The sequence below is a fragment of the Falco rusticolus genome, chromosome 3 (assembly GCF_015220075.1).
Source record: "Falco rusticolus isolate bFalRus1 chromosome 3, bFalRus1.pri, whole genome shotgun sequence".
NCBI lineage: Eukaryota > Metazoa > Chordata > Aves > Falconiformes > Falconidae > Falco > Falco rusticolus.
Window position 1 is genome coordinate 85774913 of NC_051189.1, and position 18454 is coordinate 85793366.

Below are 18454 nucleotides of genomic sequence, written 5' to 3' on the forward strand. Positions count from 1 at the left end.
ATATCTTCACCCCACTTAGTATGAGAGTGGAAGCGAGTGGAGGTTTACTTATTTACTGTCTTGGCAAATACCTCAGTAATGCTCATTCCATGGGGAAGTGGGCTACTAGGATTTATGATTAGGTTGTCCCATCTGGGTAACAATGTCTGGGTTTTACAACCCAACTTGCCCCAGGATTAATTTTCAAAATGTTGCAATTGTGGTCTTATTAAAGCAAAAAATGCAAAATGGAAATGTCTAGTTTATCTGCAAAATCATATTTCCAACCATTTCTATGCCAGAGTTTGAAATTTCAGATATTTTTCCCCCAAATCTCAGTACTTTGCAATGACATCATTCACTTACCAGGTCAGGTTAAATGACTCAAACAGTCATGCCCTTTGAACCTAGTACTTTCTCTTAAGAAGTTTCCAAACCAACTTTCAGAAGTGGGAGTTAATCTTCCAGATTTTTAGTGTCCCAAACACTTTCATTTCTTTGGGTTTCTCATCTGCCTGACTTTTATTGGCACCTCTCTGCTTTTTTGGTCGTCTTTAGCTACTGCCATTTCCTTTTGCCATCTCTGATTTTAGTGTTGACTAGTTTAACTCATTTAGCTCCAGCAAGGATGATGTGAAATCCTGTTTACTAATCTGAACAATGGATTTCTCCGGGGGGGGGGATAAAAATTAAATTAAAAAAAAAAAAAAAAGAGGATTTAGATGAAACAAATCTGTCTCCCTCTTGCTACAGAATGTAGTGAGTGAATTGTTGCCAGACAGGAAAGACTGGTGTTGATTAAAACCCAAGAAACCTCAGCCTAGTTAGCTGGCAAGGAGACAGTGGTGGCTGGCTGTTGTACTCCTGGTTTCTGTGGAATCAAAGAGATTTATGAGGAGGTGTATTTCACTGTGAATTCCACGTAGTAAATGAAAATGTGGGAAACCAAAGGCAATCTGATTTTGCTAACAAATTCTGATGCCTGGCAAGTTCAGAAGTGCGTAATGATAGAGCTAACCTGGCGAGAAGGAACAGGAACATAGCTCCTAGGTATAGTCCATTATGGAAGGTCTTTATTTCAGGCTATTTTTCTTTCTTCCATATTTTCTTTTCTTTTGCTTATATATATCAGGGACTTTGAAACTTCACATTGCCAGGTTAAATTATTCAACAGATTCCTTGCTTCAGGTCAGATTGCTTTGTGCTTGGCGCTTTACAACTTGCCTGTTTGTTTTTCCTTAAATACAGTCGTCACATTTTTTTTCCTTCCTAACAACTCAGGGGCTGGCTTTAACTAATGCATATTTTCTAAACAATAATTTTAAGTGTTGTTGCAATGTTATGAAAAGGGTCTGTACTCTGCAGCAGCAGATCGCTGTTTCATCCCAAGTACCTGAATATAAACGGTAAATCTGAAACAGCACTATTCATATACGGCATTGCATTTCCCTTCTCATTCTTCCCTTCTTACAATACCTGGGCATCTCAGGAGGCAGACAGCCCAACCCCTTGTTGTTGAATTAGATGAGGAGGAGCCTATGAGGAGTCAATATATCATCTGATCTTTCTTAGACTGAACTGCCTGCTTATTTTACTCCAATGGAAATACTTGGGAGGAGTGTGTGTGTGTGTGTGTATAATTCAATATATCGCAATAACCTCTATCTAACCAAATATATGTGCAAAAACATGAGTTAAGCTACATTTACTTAAAACTGCTGTAAAAGAAGCAGAACAAAATACACCAGACTGGCTGAAGGGTAGAAACAGTTTTGTTTATGTAGCAAGTAACAAAAACCAAAGATTGATGTCTGTGGTAATTTAGCCAAGAGAGACAAATGAGCATTTTGGGCTTTTTTTAGTATTATTTGTTTAATTTTTCTGTAATCATCTCTTACTAAGCAGTTAAATGAGAGCAGGACAACACATTAAACTGAATTCTCAATTCTTCATATTTTGCTAAACTTTAGCTTTGTCTTTTCAAAGATTTTTACAAAAACCTCACAAAACTCCCCCCCTGCAAAAAAAAAAAAAAAAAAAAAAAAAAAAGTCACAATTAATTTCTCCTTATTTCCTGGCAATGATTTACTACCACAGTGCTCAAGTGCAATCTCAAGTAACTTACACTTCATTGCTTTTACAAAAAATTCTGCAGTATTTACAAGTTATGAATAATACCATACATAATTAAAGCTTCATTATGCTTGACAAGTGAATGAATGAAGTGCATTTTGTGATGCATTACCCAGTCTTTGGTTGGGGGGTTTGGTTTTGAGGGGGGGGGCGTATGATTTCTCACAGCTCTTTAAGCGTTTTGTTTCTCCCAGTTCTTCAGATATTCAACAATTTGGTACATTGTAAAATTCACAATAGAACTCCCAGCTTCCATTGCAAATTATTGCAATTCTATTGCGTTATATGATTAAATGTTACACCAGTTCTGTTCTCATAACAAACTTCAGTAGGAGGATGTGGAATCATTCTGTACCATTTTCTAAATGTACCAGCAGGGAAGCTGAGTTCTTTAAAAGTGGGGTGGAAGAAACTGGACCTTTGGCATGATGGGCTAAAGTTGCAACAAGACCCAAGCAGATAAATTAATCACCACACAATTAGCCTCAGGAGAAGCATATTCCTCAGAAATGTTTTCAGCACTTTAGAAAGCATCCCATGCTGCGTTCCCCAGTACCAGGGATATGTGGGCATACTGTTGGCCACACAGTTTGTGGAATCTCTGTCCTTGGAGACAGAAAAAAACAAATGGACATGGCCCTGAGCCACCTGCTTTAATTGACTGCTCTGAGAAGGGGTGTTGGACTAAATGATTTCCAGAGGTTCCTGCCAACCTTGATGTTTCTGTGATTCTGTGGTTTGTACAGCTTAACAAAACACACCCTGTGTGAGTGTCTTTTTTTTTCTGCTCTGCTAAAGTTGCCTTACTGGTAGTGCATTTATCAGTGTCTATATTATTATGTCTATTATTGCTAGCTTCTTTTTATAAGAGACAGTATCATATGAAGTCAACATATGCTCGCATTTGCTTTTATATAGTAAGTGTTCAGAAACGAGGGAAACAAACAAACTGGCAATTTGCTGTGTTTCAGTGCTGAATGTAGGGGTTTTTTTTGGGGGGGGGTTGGGTTTTTATAGGTTTCTGGGTTGTGTTTATTTTTTACAATTGAAAACATATAAATGATTCCATTCATCAAATAGATCTTTCCTTACTGCTTTACCAATAGGGAGATTTTTAATTCAGTGAGGTTTTGATCATATCTCCCTCAATTTACAAACAGTATTTTATCAGATGGCTGCTATGCTGAAAGATGGTCTTTTTCTATGTAAGAATCCATACTCTGGGATGAATGGCCTGCATGAACAATAACTTTTTTTCAAAAAGAAAAGGGTTTGCTGCTGTAGGATTTGTTGTTGTTGTTGTTTCCTCTCTTAGTTTTCCACAATTCTGAAAGCAGCCGATCATTCTACCTGTTTCTTACAGAAAGCTTGAGTCAACTGGCTGACTTAGATCCAGCAAACCATGGCTTTAAGGGGATTTCTGATTTGCTGTGGGAGTGTTATACTTTTTTTCTTTTACTTCTGTAGATGGAGTTTTCTGATTTTGTTTTTTTCCCTTGCGAAGCTTGAACGTAGAACATCCCTTTTATGCTTGCATATTTCCCATTCATCATTAACGTTAGACTCTCTGTCATTTCAGAGTGACATGTTGGATGTGAACCAGATCATTAAAGACCTGGCCTCCATGGTGCATGAGCAAGGAGACACAATAGGTAGGTACCACATTTAAAGAATGGGCTTTATTACCCTCCTGCACCATTCCAATGTGATTTTGTGTGGTCCCTCATGAGCAGCTGTTTGTTGATGATGTAATTGTTTTTCCTGTGTTTGGGGCATTTTGTACATCCAGTGATGTTTTGATTTGACAAGTTGATCTGTGCAATAAGGTTCTCATATTAAGGACACTGAGCTGGTGTATTTCGTATAAAATAGAATTCACAGGGAGATAATCCATTCCCTTTTCACTGTAAAAAGGAAGATGGAGGATATATAAAATTAACTGGAAAGGAATTAAATTCTTCCTTTCTACCTGGAACTGTAATTAAAAAACAATATTAGTAGCAATTATTGTTATGATTATTGATGGTGGTGGAGAAAATTAAGCAGCTTGCTTCTCTTAAATTGTATGGTGCATATGATTAAATTTACCGTAGCCTAACACCATGATATGCTCACATGCATAGTCTTAAGCTTCTGGCCATTAGTTGACCTCCTCTTGCTCTCCAGCTACTGGTGGCTATGAACATGGTAGAGAAAACTTCGTAAAAGAGATTGGAGTAGGCCCTAATGGAATTTTTAAGAGCAGCCCATCACTGACAGCCACCACGTTTTGTGAACAGAGAGATAAAACACAGTAAGTAGCTCCTTTTAAATTCCCTCTGACTCTTTGTCACTGCTGTCTTCTGAATGCAGCTAAGAACAATCAGACTTTATTCTGCATCTCATATTTTGTGTATGTATGAGAAAACTCTGCAGTGCTTCAGAAGCAACTGTCTACTTCCAAATATGAGAGCTAATGGTCCTAAAGCCATGTTGAGGGACCTAAACTCCAGAGAAGCAAGATTTGTGGAGATATTTCTAGCCTGCAGCACTTAGCTGGAGTTCTTACTGGAGCTCCTGGGAGCTGGATCAAGTCCTAAGACAGCCATATGTAGATCATAAAAGAAGAAACTCTTCTCTGCTGTTTATTAATCACTCTGGATTTCTTTGCCAAGCTCATACCTTTGCAAGTTTCCATTAGCGTAAGATACCTCCTTTCACACAGAAATGAGCTGGCTGCATCCCACTGAGAAACACCACTCAGGTTCACAGGTGCAGAAGAAAATCAAAGTGATACCTAAACCCAACTTTTTACTATTTCTATTACTTTTTCTTTTTTAATATATTTTTCTTTAATGCATGCTTGTTTGGAAGCTTATTTTTGTACATGTGTAACTGTGGAGCCTGATTCATCTCCTAAAAGCATATCAGATGCTAATGCCTTGAGGGACCTGACAACATACATCAGCTAGCTTCCAGATTTTTGAAACTCCTTTTCTTAAGGCAATATTTATTATTTTAAGATGTTGCCCATGCACAGAAGCAACCACAGTATTAACTTGCCTATGAGAAACAGACTAAGTAGGACCCTTTGTCTTTGAGCTAGCATAAGGGTTTTGTTGCTTTTATATCTGACATGTTCTTTCTTCTTCCCGTTTCACTGCAGCAGATTTTTAGTAGTTTCTTTAGGAGTATCTTTTCAGCCTGGCAGCCACTCAAGGTGTCTTCCCAACCAATTGCTGAAAGGTGCCGCTATTTATCTTTTGACATTCATATTAGAGAGAAGTAAGTGAGCTGAAGAATCAGGAGGCAAAGGGGCTTGAAATCCCACCATGAAAATTTAAAAGCAATGATGACAAGAGACAGTTCTCTTGGCACTTGTTTTATTTTTTTTTAATGCATTCCTCTTACGTGCATGAAATGAAAGCTCTCTGTGTGCTTCTTTAGAAAACTCAGGGAAAATACATAATCAAGGAACGTGAGATGAGCCACTCTGCAAAATGCTCCCAGGGCTGTAGAGCAAACCACTGTCTGGTTCACCTGAACTGGGGAGAATTAATGGGAAGAGCTTGTCTGGTCTATGCACGGCACAGGCAGCGTAACCCATATTTATTATAAAAACCTAAAAGTAGTTCTGCTAGCATGTGAGCCAGTTCCTTAATGAACACATACATAACACTTCCTAGGGTAGAGAGCAATTTCTGTCATGCAAGGAGGAAACAGATGATGGGAAATGCAGACTTGGGGCAGCGTATCTGTTGGTTTTTTGTCTTCTGCAAATAAACTCCATGCCTGTGTTCCTAGCCATGGCATGTCTTTGATATGAATATTTAACTAAGCATTGCTATATCAGTGAGACAAAGCCTTCAAAGCCAAAACAAAGCTATTGGCCCAGGTCACCTTTGAATCAACAGAAGGAGCCTCTTCAACAGAGTCTTACAGAGGCTCTTGGCAAAGGCATCGCTATGCAGCTTCATCACACAGGGTGCTGGTGAGGGGAAGGGGTGCGAGGAGGATGCTAATAGGTGAAATCAATAGTTGGCTGTGGAATTGGTGCTGGCAACACAGTTTTGGCTTCTATAACCGTGGGACCCTGTTAGCAGATCAGTATCTGCTTGGGAGTGATGGGATCCACCTTGCTAGGCAGAGCAAAACTATCTTCATCAATAGGATGGCTAACCTCCTAAGGAGGGCTTTAAACTAGGAATGATGGGGGACAGAGGTGGTGACCAGCAGTCCTGCGGAGGGAGCAATAGACAAGGTTGATGAGTAACAGGCATGGCGTGGTGTGGCAGGAGGGGTTTACAAAGTCCATTATCAGCCTCTAGCACTTGCATGTCAGCAGGGAGGTGCCTACAAGACCCCACTGTGGACAAATACCCCAAACTGAACCAGGAACTGAACATGCTGGGGTCTGTCTCTAAAGTGCCTGTACATTAATGCACATGGTATGGGGAATAAACATGAAGAGTCTTTGATTTTGTTGGGATCATGGAGACATAGTGGGTTGGCTCCCATCATGAGTGTTGCATTGGAGGGATACAGGCTGCTCAGGAAGGACAGGATAGTGAGACAAGGAGGAAGAGTTGTCCTTTATGTAAGACAGCAGCTGAAGTGTATGGGGCTGTGCCTGGGGGTGGATGAGGAGCTGATGGAGAGTTTGTGCATTGGGATTAAAAGGAGGACAGGCAAAGTGGATGAGGCTCTCTACAGATGGATAGAACAGGCTCTTTGCAGGCTTTGATCATGGGAGGTTTCAACCACCCCAATATCTGTTGGAGGGACAATACAGCAGGGCATAAATAATTCAGGAAGTTCTGGAGTGCATTGATGACAACTTTGGGGATCTGATCTGTAAACAGCAAGATCTCCAGGTGTCTAGAAGAGGGCCATCTCCACTGCTGACCTTTACTGTCATGGTAGCAGAAGGGCTTTTCAGCCAAAACATCAGAGGCAAGGATTAAGGACTTGATATTGTGAGAAATACATTCTGTGAGGGTGATTGCTAAAGCAACAGTCACTCCTTTCCATACTCAAGATGGCCACCTAACTGAACTATAAGTGTCTCAACTGCTTGAAACATTTCCAGTGTTTCATACTGAAAATCACTATTTTGCATGCGCAAGCTCCTTCTTTCATTGGCCGTACTTGGATAAATAGACACAGTTCTATGAAATCAGTTTTATAACTGGTGTTAGGAAAAAAAGAATCCTTCAACCCCCAGTTCCTCTGAGGAAAGTGTCAACAACACAGCTGCCGGTCTCTGTATTGGTACCTGATGAAGGCAAGGTTGTTTGGGGGTTTTTTTTGTCCACCTCTGTAGGCTTCTATTTAGTTGTTTAGCCTGGAGAAAAGGAGGCTCAGGGAGGACCTTGTTGCTCTCTACAAGTACCTGAAAGGAGGCTGTAGAGAGGTGGGGGCTGGTCTCTTCTCCCAGGTAAAAATAGATAGGACAAGAGGAAATAATTCAAGTTGTGCCAGGGGAGGTTTAGCTTGGATATTAGGAAAAAATTTTCACCGAAAGGGTGGTCAAGCATTGGAACAGTCTGCCCATGGAGGTGGTGGAATCACCATCCCTGGAAGTGTTCAAAAAATGTGAGATGTTATGCTTAGAGATATGATTTAGCGATGGACTTGGCAATCCTGGGTTCGTGATTGGACTTGATCTAAAAGGTCTTTTTCCAAATTAAACGATTCTATGATTCTATGATTTGTCTTGTAACAGAGAATAAAGATGACCTGAACAATATAGTTATTTATATTATCATTATTATTAATATTAATACCTATATTAATATTAATATCATCATCATTATCGGTTTTCTTCCCCTGATGCAAAAAAAAATAAATGCTGTTCTTGTTTTGTTCTAGAAGACCTGTTTTCCCATCCTACTTTTCTATGTAACCTTAGTAGTTATGCCAAAATAACATACAAGGTCTACATCCCTTATGTGTACTTCTATAATTAAACTTTCACCACTTATATCACTCTTTGAAGCTCCATCACATTTCTCAAAGCCACAAGGTAAGACCATGTGGTTCTGAAAACATGTTACACTTTTAAGAGAATCACATTTCTTCCTCTTTTGGACAGTTCTGGAACCAGTCTTCTGCCAGCGTATCTGTAACCTGCCCAGCTCTCTAAAATGGGAAGAGATCCTAAGATCACACACTGGTCATCTAAGATTACAGCAGCAGAGACACAGGAACTAATTTATCAGTCCTCTACCTCTTTGCCCTTACCAAATGTACACAGATCTATCTTCACACAGCAAATCCCGCTGGCTGAAATAAGACCTTACTGCATCAAGCAAAAGACTTCCTCAGAAGTCTTTTTCTACTGTTACTTAACCTTTCACTTTGCTCTTGAAGTTTGGGCGTTTTCTATTTGAAAATAATATGGTGGTGAAATGTCTTAACGTGATCTGAGGTGGGTGTTCCCTCACTTCACGAGCATCACTAACTGGTGTTTGTGAGACCTGGCAAGTATGAACATGGCAGCTGGTTCCTTCCTTCAGTCTCCGAGGAACGTCCTGATGGGGTCAATATATTCAGTCCTTGAGCCATGCTGATATTGACTGATATACCACATTGTCACTTATTGCATAGTAACAACAACAACAATAATAATGATGATGATGATAATAATAACAACAACAATAATAATAATCTTCCTTCAAAGTAAAATGTATTTCCATCAATGCAAATGAATTTCTTATTTTGGAAGCTTTTCGATGTGGGGTATTATTTGGTTTAGTTTTCAGTTCTGGTTTGTTTGTTTGTTTTTCTTTCCTGAGAAATCAGGTCAGCTTTGTTGCCTGTTTTATCATTATTGCCTTTCTGACCTGAAGGCTGCTTTAACACACAGACACTGTCAAGAGGGCCTCTCAGCACCCTTCCACACATGTCTCCTCCAGTCTGACTGCCTGAATGACACAACCCAGAGTCTGTTGTCAGATGCACTAATGCACGCCGAGCTGGAAAACCATTCAACTGGATTCTTAACTAAACCCTCCTGAGTTATGTGTCTCGGTTGGGACATCTGCAGAAAATTAACAGATCTTGAGAATAGTCCCTGAATACCTGAATGTACAGCTTTAATATCTATGTTCGATTGAATGTGGTCTGCAAAGTGTCTCATTTGGTTAAATTTCCTAAGTGATCTCAGAGGAGGCTATTATGTGAACGGTACATTTATGTTCTTATTGGTTCCTGATGAATTGGAAAATCTTCTCTTGGCTCTCTTGCTATCAGCCACTTGTTGAGACACGGAGGTACATGTCAGTACAGAGGACAGCCCATGCAGGAACTGTACACTGGGGTATTTCCGAATCAGTGATAATCTATTCCACTTCCCATTCACTTCCCAAGAAACCTCCAATGTCTTTGTTCATCTTAGGTATATACCCTGTTACCAGTTTGTTGTTCTGTTATCTAAGTAAGTCTAACAAAGCTTTATTGTAAACCACCCCAGCTGCTTAAACTGCATAGTATTCACAGAATCACAGACTGGTCAGGGTTGGAAGGTGCCTCTGGACACCATCCAGCCCAACGCCCTGCTAAAGCAGTTCTCCTAGAGCAGGCTGCACAGAACTGCATCCAGGTGGGTCTTGAATGTCTCCAGAGAGGGAGACTCCACAGCTTCTCTGGGCAGCCTGTCCCAGTGCTTGGTCACCCTCAAAGTAAAGAGGTTTTTCCTCATATTCAGATGGAACTTCCCATGTTGTAGTTTGTGCCTATTGCCCCTTGTCCTGTCGCTGGACACCACTGAAAAGAGCCTGGCCCCGTCCTCCTGACACTCACGCTTAAGATACTTGTAGACATTGATAAGATCCCTCTCAGCCTTCTCCAGGCTACACAGGCCCAGCTCTCTCAGCCTTCCCTCATCAGGGAGATGCTCCAGTCCCCTCATCATCTTCACAACCTCTGCTGGACACGCCCCCCCCCCCCCCCCCCCCCCCCCCAGTAGTTCCCTGTCTTTCTTGAACTGGGGAGCCCAGCACTGGACACAGCACTCTGGATGCGGCCCCACTAGGGCCCCACAAGGCCACACTGCTGGCCCATGGGCAACTTGCTGGCCACCAGCACTCCCAGGTCCTTTGCCACAGAGCTGCCTTTGAGCAGGTCAGCCCCAGCCTGTACTGGTGTGTGGGGCTGTCCTTACCCAGGTGCAGAACCTCACATTTACGTTTACATTATGGTGCAGAGCCATACAATTACTACCCTCAGTTGCCTTGTAGACAACAATTTTAAGGTCACAGTTTAGTATACTACTGGCATTGCTCTTCCTGTTTCTCTGGACTGCAGCAGTGGTGGCCTTCACTATGGTTTTTAACATGCCCTTGGCTCTGGACAGTGCTGAAGAGCCTGTAAAGGGCTTGATGTCATGTTGAGCACCAGCTGATGACCACTTCTACAACTGAGTTGTTTGAGTCAGGTGTGGGCTACCATGATCTCTGACCAGCTAATTTTACTTGAGATAGTAAGTAACACAAAGGATGAATGAGGTTTTAAGGTTCTTTCCTGTTTCTGCCGTCTGTGAGTGTGGGTTTTGTGTCTTCCCTGGTTGTGTGGGCTTTTACAGTTAGCTCTAGTGCTGACAGTGCTGGTAAGACAGCACATGCTGGTTTATAAGGAAGAGAATAATGGTTGACTCCATACTTGCAAATTTACTAACTCCTAAAGATTTGTCTGCTGTTCTGCATTTGACCCTCATAATGTGATTGGGCTGGTATACTTGCAGCTAATGAGCCAGCTAATTTTGTACAAGAAACAAGGCTTTTCCTTCTATGAGGTTTATTGCCACCAGTAGGATGCTTCTCACACTGATTTATCTGAAGTCATTCTGGGGAAGCTGGAGCTGCCGTGCCCTCACTTTCTAGTAATGCTGCAATTGAGCAGTAAATGTCATAAAGGCAGAAGCTGCCCAGGTGGTGGGTTTGTTTCTGCTGGGAGGTGTTATACTCTACTACAGACAGACTGTGTTTGGGAGGCGATGGCTGCAGTGGGTTAAGTAAATCAAACAAGCCATGTAAAGCAAAAGGGGTCAAGCAAGTTGTAAATATCAGTGACTTGACTTTGTAGGTAAAATATACGGTCTTTCCAACACAACAAGCAGAAATAAAGTGTATTTATTTCTATGAATCAACACCCCCATCATCCTCATTCATTCTTGTGACAAACTCAGAAGTGACACTTCTTTCATCAGTTGTCTGAGCTGTAGGACTCGATAGTTTGTGCACTGAGCTGCGTGATGGCAGGTCAGTGTGTTGTAATTGTAGGTAAAAGTGGACTTCTGAAAAATGAAATGCAAATGCATTTATTTATTTCATGTAAATAAATAAAAGTATTTATCCAAATTGTGTCAACTCATGAGCTCAATTTGGAAAAAACAAATATAATTAATTTGTTCCTTTCTTTCTTTTTTTGTCATTTCAAAGGAACATACTTTATTGCAGTTTGATGTAGTATTGTCTTTGAATTGGATACAGAATTAATAGGAGAAAAACATGCTGAGTTTACATCACAAGGAAAAAGAGTGCTAGAGACTGGAATTTCCCAATCAAAGCTAGATTAAGTGCTGTTTTCCTCTTTAAATTACTTTCAGGGATTATTTTTTAAGAAAAAAAAAAACAAACCAAAAAACCTGACATGCCCATAAATTTCTGCACAAAACCGGTCTTGTTGAAATACTTTATTTTCATCAGAAAAAGAAGGAAATGGAAAAAATAAAAGTTAAATCAGGTCTCTTGCCATGATATAATACCCTCCCTCATGCAGATTTTATGGGATTAAAATGAGGGCCTTGGATTACCTAGAGCCATATGGGAGCATCATAAGGGACCTGTAGATACCTCAGACAGGCAGCTGAAAGCCCACAGCAGGCCATGAAGGCAGAGACCATGCCATGAACCCTCAGGGAACTCTTCATGTGCTGACCTGTCCTGTGGTAAATATCAGCCATTCGAGACCACTTGTCCCTGTAAGAACGAACACTAAATGGCTTTGCATCTGCTGAAGTGGTCATATTTCTGCATGCTACCATCTAGCACAGAGCAGATTGTGTGAGGTACCGTATGCTCTGGTAGGATGTGCTATTTTCCAATAGATGTACATAGGATAGTGTTTGAATTTAAAATCCCTGGAAGATGTATCCTGGCAGGCGTGGCAAACCTCTGGCAAAGCAATACCATTTTTCAGTGCATACATATGTAGCAGATACTTGACATTTCCAAGATGCATTTCAAGGACGATATAAGTCACTCAGGAGCTAAAGTGTTCTAAATTTATGCTGGTGTTCGGCCACTGCCTTATAGCTGCTTTTATTCATATAGACTAGAGCTTTGGGCTGATGGCCGAAGAAAACCAGCAGGAAGAGCTGGTTATGACATTTTAGGTAGTTTAAATAGTCTTTCCAGGCCTGCCTGGAAAATGAGGGTGAGTGGCTGTTCAGTGCTTCAGTCCTTACCTCTGAGGATTGTGGTGTCTTACTGTGTGGAAGAATTAGAGCCCTGCTAAAATCAAATAGGTTCTATCTGCCTTTTGTTGGAAGTAAAAACCACAGCTCCTGATGACTCATGGAGCTGCAAATTGTATTTCATTGCACCAGTCTAAGCCAGTGTGACCCATTTAGCCTTAATTTAGCATATGGGCAAGATTATTTTATAAATCCTCTCATGTGCAGAATTTCTACTTGGCGTTTACATTGCAAATGACTAACCCTAAACAATTTTAAACTTTACTCCAGAAGAGCTGCCATAGCTTTCCTTCCCTTTAACATCCATAGTTGTGCCTGTAGAAAGCTGGAGAGTCTTTTGTTCATGGGATGACACTCACTTAAAACTCTCCATGTACGTGGCAGTTAGAATGGACAACATTCATTTTCATGCTGAAAGCAATTTCATTCCAAACTTGGCTTTTAATTAGGAAAGTAACCTATATACATTACCAAAATGCTCTTTATAATTATTAATATTATTAATATTATTATCATTATTGTAATTATTATAATTATTATTCTTGTGCTTCTCAATGTTATATTGATTATTTTTAGCCAGAAGTTGTAATGATAAAATACGGTTAAGCTAAAAGTGCTAAAAACAAAAGCATACTGTGAAACCTGAAGGGCCCATGTTGGTTATTGCCAAGTGGGAGTATTTTAAACATTCTCATTCACAAGCTCACTTTCTTGTCTTTCAAGCAATTTTACTGAAAATGCTGCCTTGTGAAACCAGTCCATTGTTGCCATTATAAAGACTCAGGTGATATGTGTGATTTCTTCATATGTTGGGACAAAAAATCCACTCCAGCCACTGTCACTCCAGTAATTTCACATGTGACTCCAGCTGGTCAACAAGCAGGGCTTGATCTCAGAAGACACGTAAATAGATAGGGTTGAAAGACACTTCTGGGGGTCATCGTGATTGCTGTCTCTGTGACAGGTGTGTCATAAAATCATATCAAATTGCATCTAAAAACTGGTTAGCTCTGTCTCCTCCACTACTCCTGTTGAAAGGATGTGTTTTAGCTGGAAAATCAGAAATCTTTTCCTAATTCCTTGGTGCATTTATTTGCAACTGCCATCTGCTTTAGTGCACTACTGTCCCTCCGTTTAATAAACCAGCAATCACATCGCCTTAAGGTTTTTGTTTCTTTTCAAGCTGTACCAGAAATTTGTCATCATAGGATGAGAACAGAAAATTGTTGTGGGATTCGGGCTCGCTGGAAAATCCCAGACTCAGGGCTGGGTTATCTCACCTGTTTGAGAACAGAGTCACTGTCCCTTGATACCAAAGCCAAAGAGAAAGAAGCAGGTTTTTTTCAGTCTACTGAGGATCGTACTGCCCCTCTGGAAATACTTGCCTCTCCAACCCCAAGTAAGGTATCTTGGCAAGAAGCCTGAAAGTGAGCAAGGTGAAGCTGTGAACCATCACTAGTGTTCAGCAAAAGTGCACTAAAATAGCTTTGAGTGGCACATTCATCATTGACTGATTAACAACATTGACTTAATACTTTCTTCCTTGTGATTTGACCCAAATTCTCTTTCCTTCCCTTGCTTTCTGGTGTTAATCACCAGAAATAACTAGTTAAATTGTTTTACATGTTTATGCCTCATTTTTATAGAGTTTTAGAGCTGTTTTGATGGGGTTTTGTTTGTTTTAGTTTTTCCCCAGTGTCTCAGGATTACAAGTAGCTTTAGATTTTATATATATATAGTTTTATTTATTTATTTTAATTAGAAGGTTTGCTTATCTCAAGGCTGGTGTTTCCCCATTAGGAGAACAAGTGAGCAGAAACAGTGCCACCAGGGTCCAACCTCCTCCTGTAACATCACAACAATTCATATAGGACACGTAGCACACATCCATCCTACTTGTGAAAGCCTGTGCTGGGAAAAATGTAGATGATGTTTGCAAAACACAGTGGATAACATATGATTAGCCCATTCCATGCAGCGCTATGGGGGCGTTCACAGTGTTTAATTTTATCTAACGAAAGCAAATCTCCTTAGGCCCCCCCGCAGGCAGCTGAAAGTGCTAGGTTTCTCTGGAGGGCCATTTAAGGAAGCTAAATTAAGCTCCTGTGCTTTCCCTGTACCCCTGTACAGACAGATTACTCTTGGTTTTGTAGGATATCTGTCATAGAATTCCCCTCTGTTGCTCTTCTGTGCCTAACTGATTAATTTTCTGAGGACATTCAACGTTCAAGAGGCATTGAGCAGTGAAGGGTGTTTGCAGTAAGATCCTGGGAAACATCAGATACATGAGCAAGTTCTGTTACTTTGATTAGGCAGTTGTCAATGTGTTCAGCACATTACCCTCACCCCTTACAGATTTCTCAAATCCCCATATCCCTTCCAAATCCCATCACCAAGTAGCTTAAAACGTGGAGGTGCCTTCCTACTTAAAGTTGTATTTCATAACCTAAACCACAGTCAAACTTTGTACTTCTAAAATTAACAGGTGTCCCAGAAGGGTATATTCTTAGGTTTTAGCCATTTTTTTTCACCTGATTTTTTATTCTTCTCCCCATCCGAACATGTGTCACAGTTTAGCTATAGGAAAGCTATGGCATGTTGAAACTCTGAGTGGTCAGGATCTCGTTTTCAGTTGATGCCAACTGGTGATGTTCCAGTGGCTATTTCTTATGCACTTCCACAGAATGTTTACAAATTTTTTTAGGCAAAATCAACCTGGTAAACTATGCATTATGTAGTCAAGCTTAACCATAACTTTTCAACAACTATGCAACGAAGAATTTGTCACTTCGAGTGAGTGACAAGTTATCCTGGCTGATGTATCCTGTCTGTGTTAATGCCATATTAACTCTTTTGGTTTCTCTGCCCTGTGCCCTGTTGTTTCCATATGCAGAAAGGCTCGTATACACAGTACTGGAAATTAGAAAGCTGGCAATTATGCAGCAGTGTCTTAACCTGCAAACACAAAAAGAAAACACTCCCCTGTCCTACACAGCCAATCCAGCCCATAGATCTACCACCTTTCAGCTATTTCTCAATTCTAACCAGAAAATGTCAAACGTCCCTCTACCGCTACTCCTATAAAATATGTAGAATGACCAATTATTGATTTGTGGCTCAGCCTCAGTGTCTGGCAGGAAAGGTGTCAGGGCCAGCTCTGGAGTTTGGACAGCTACTCTTTTTAAACAGACATGTGACAGCAATTGACAGTGACAGCACTTGTGGAGATGTGGTAGTAGGTTTTTCCTTGTAAACTCACCTAGGGACCTCATTATTATCAAGTGACAGGTTGAAATCTGTCTACCATGTTTCACTCACAAGAAACACCTTGTTTCTCAGGCACTCCTGTTTGAGGTGGACCCTGGGTAGACCCAGTCACGTGGCAAAAATGCTGCTTAGTGAAGTGTACTCTTGTGCCATGTTTCTGTTCATCATTTTTGGTAGTTCAGCACCAGATTTTTCTACTGGTATCAAAAAGAAAAAAATCTTACACTTTCCCAGGAATGCCTTCAGCTCCAGGCAATGCTGGAAGTAAACTCTTCAAGGCTGTCATGCTGATGTGTGCATGTATGCGGTTGGAACTCTTCTAAGGCTCTGTAGAAGAAAATTTAATATTTCTTTATAGACAGAGGTTGAGTTCCTTAGAAACCTTTTGATCTGTCTCTTCCTGCTGAGTCGTGAATGCAAGGAAAGCAATTGGGCAGAAGTCAGCAATGCCAACCGAGGTCCATGGTGTTATGTCTTAATAAAAATGGTTTGAGAATCATTGGATATAGACAGTAAAATTATGCTATATCAATCTATAAAAGTGCCAGCCAGGTAGGTTTTTTCTTATGTAGTCCAGCATACATAATCTAAAATAAAAGGAATGGAAGACCATGTCTCCCAGGTGTAATATAAGTATTTTAAGAGGTTCCCAAATGTTAAGCTCAAGTTTGTTTATTGCATGGTTCTATTGATTTGTGGTTTCTTTGCTCTTTTCCTTTGTTTTGAAGTGGCGGTATCAGAAATGCAAAATTGCATTAACAGATGTGCAACACTTCACTGAAAAATGGCAAAACCTGAACACAACCACTTTCCACAGTTTATCTCTAAACCCTCATTTCTCTACCCATCATGAAAGTGGCTAGAATAATTAATGTTTTTTCCTTCAAATACAAAAGGATACGTTACTTAAAATTTTTGTAGTATGTCTTAATCTAACTCCTAATACCATCAGTTGAAAAATTTGCATTAATTTTATCAAGGATTACAGAAACCCCTGGAACCTTATTCTCAGATTTCTTGCTGTGGTTGAGTTCCTCCTGACCATTTTCATATAATCCATGGTGTATCTACTCAAAAACACACAGAAGCAGACCAAGTGGATACACCCTTCTGTTGTGGCCAGAAATTATTGACTGCATATCTCTTAGGGGACAAGCTGGTCAAGATTTCTAAGATTTCTGCTAGAAACAGAAATCCCTATTTGCAGGTTTTATACCATAGGTGCCGTGCTTTCTAAGCACAGCCCTGGAGTCAAATTTAATACTTGTCTTGGATGAAGTGGAGGGGTGGGGGATGGGCTGCCAGCTGCAATGTGTAGCTGATTACCTTTCTTTTCTAGTCATATTTTAATTCCTCATGGTTCCTTCAACTTCCCCCAACATCAGAGCTAGCAATCTCGGCTGAGATACTTTTCCCTTAATTTGAGGTACCAGCAATGTCTATCAATCTGTCAGAGCCAGCTGTACAGACCTCCCTTGAAGCTTGGAAATGTGACCCAGAAGTTTAGGTTGTTATTCATCTAATCTGATTGGCAGCAGGCAACAGTATAGTGGGATGAACTGTACAATACGGACTTGCTCTCTGTTGACTGTGATAGTGTCCTTGGTGACTTGCTCCAGTACAGACACCTGGGGGTGGTCAATAACCCACATGTGCTCAGATGAACCTTATCCCTGAGCTCTAATAATGAGATCGTTTCAGATACAGTCTGCCATGTCCCATCTGTAGTTTAACTCTAATCTAGTGAATTTGCCAGTCTTGAGCTGTTTTCCTTTGAATTCCTATCAGTCTTCCCATTGGAGTCTTCCCACTGGCTTCACTGGGAATGGGATGAGCTGCTAAATTCCATCCAATCTGGGGACACACAGAGACCTGTCAGCCATACTGCCTCTGACGGATTAGTTGTTCATCAAAATGGGTGGTGTTCCTATTTCCCTGTAGTACTACAGCTTCTGAAAAAGAGGATGCTCATCTCTTTATTCCCACGAGTAAGTTGCTGTTGGTATAAACTCTTTGTTTTACATTTTTACCCTGTAATTATCTTCTATTATCTTAATTTGCAGATAGTATTGAAGCCAACATTGAGACTGCATCTTCTAATGTAGAATCAGCCAATGAGCAGTTGGCAAAAGCCAGTCAGCACCAAGTAAGTGGGTCTAAAAAACCCTACAGATACATTGAGTAATAGTATTTAAAGACAACACTTGGCGGCTGTGTTGGATTTGTGCTACCTGGAAAGATGATAAAGCATACTCTAAGAGCTAAACTTTTTTCTTATATATATATATATATATATATATATATTCTTATATATATATATATATATATGATTAAATTACTGTAGCATTGACAGTTTGCATTAGAGTAGTCATTAAGAGATCTGCATATTAAAAAGACATTTCCGAGTAGGAGACTCAACAATTAGCTACTGTTGTTCTTGGAAAGACATCACGAAAAGTGTATCATTTAAGTGTATATGTGCTTCTTATTGGAGTATTTCCCTATAATCAGGCAACAGTGCTTTTCAAAAGCAACTGAGTTGTCAAAAGACATGATGTGGTTGGTGAATAATGGCTATGGGAATGGTGCTCAGCACTTTTTAAAGGCAATTTGAGGGTA

At 40.4% G+C, this 18454-nt stretch overlaps 1 protein-coding gene across 7 annotated transcripts in view; it reads left to right on the forward strand.

Annotated features, from left to right (window-relative positions):
- Positions 1–18454, forward strand: part of TSNARE1 (t-SNARE domain containing 1) — a 508372-nt gene that overhangs the window by 309794 nt on the left and 180124 nt on the right. For 6 of the 7 annotated variants that reach the window (XM_037380780.1, XM_037380779.1, XM_037380784.1 and 3 more), the window contains 2 exons: positions 3692–3764; positions 17899–17981. In XM_037380780.1, the coding sequence (XP_037236677.1) occupies positions 3692–3764; positions 17899–17981 (156 nt within the window). The remainder of the gene's footprint in view (positions 1–3691; positions 3765–17898; positions 17982–18454) is intronic. The other variant, XM_037380786.1, reaches the window with a different exon arrangement.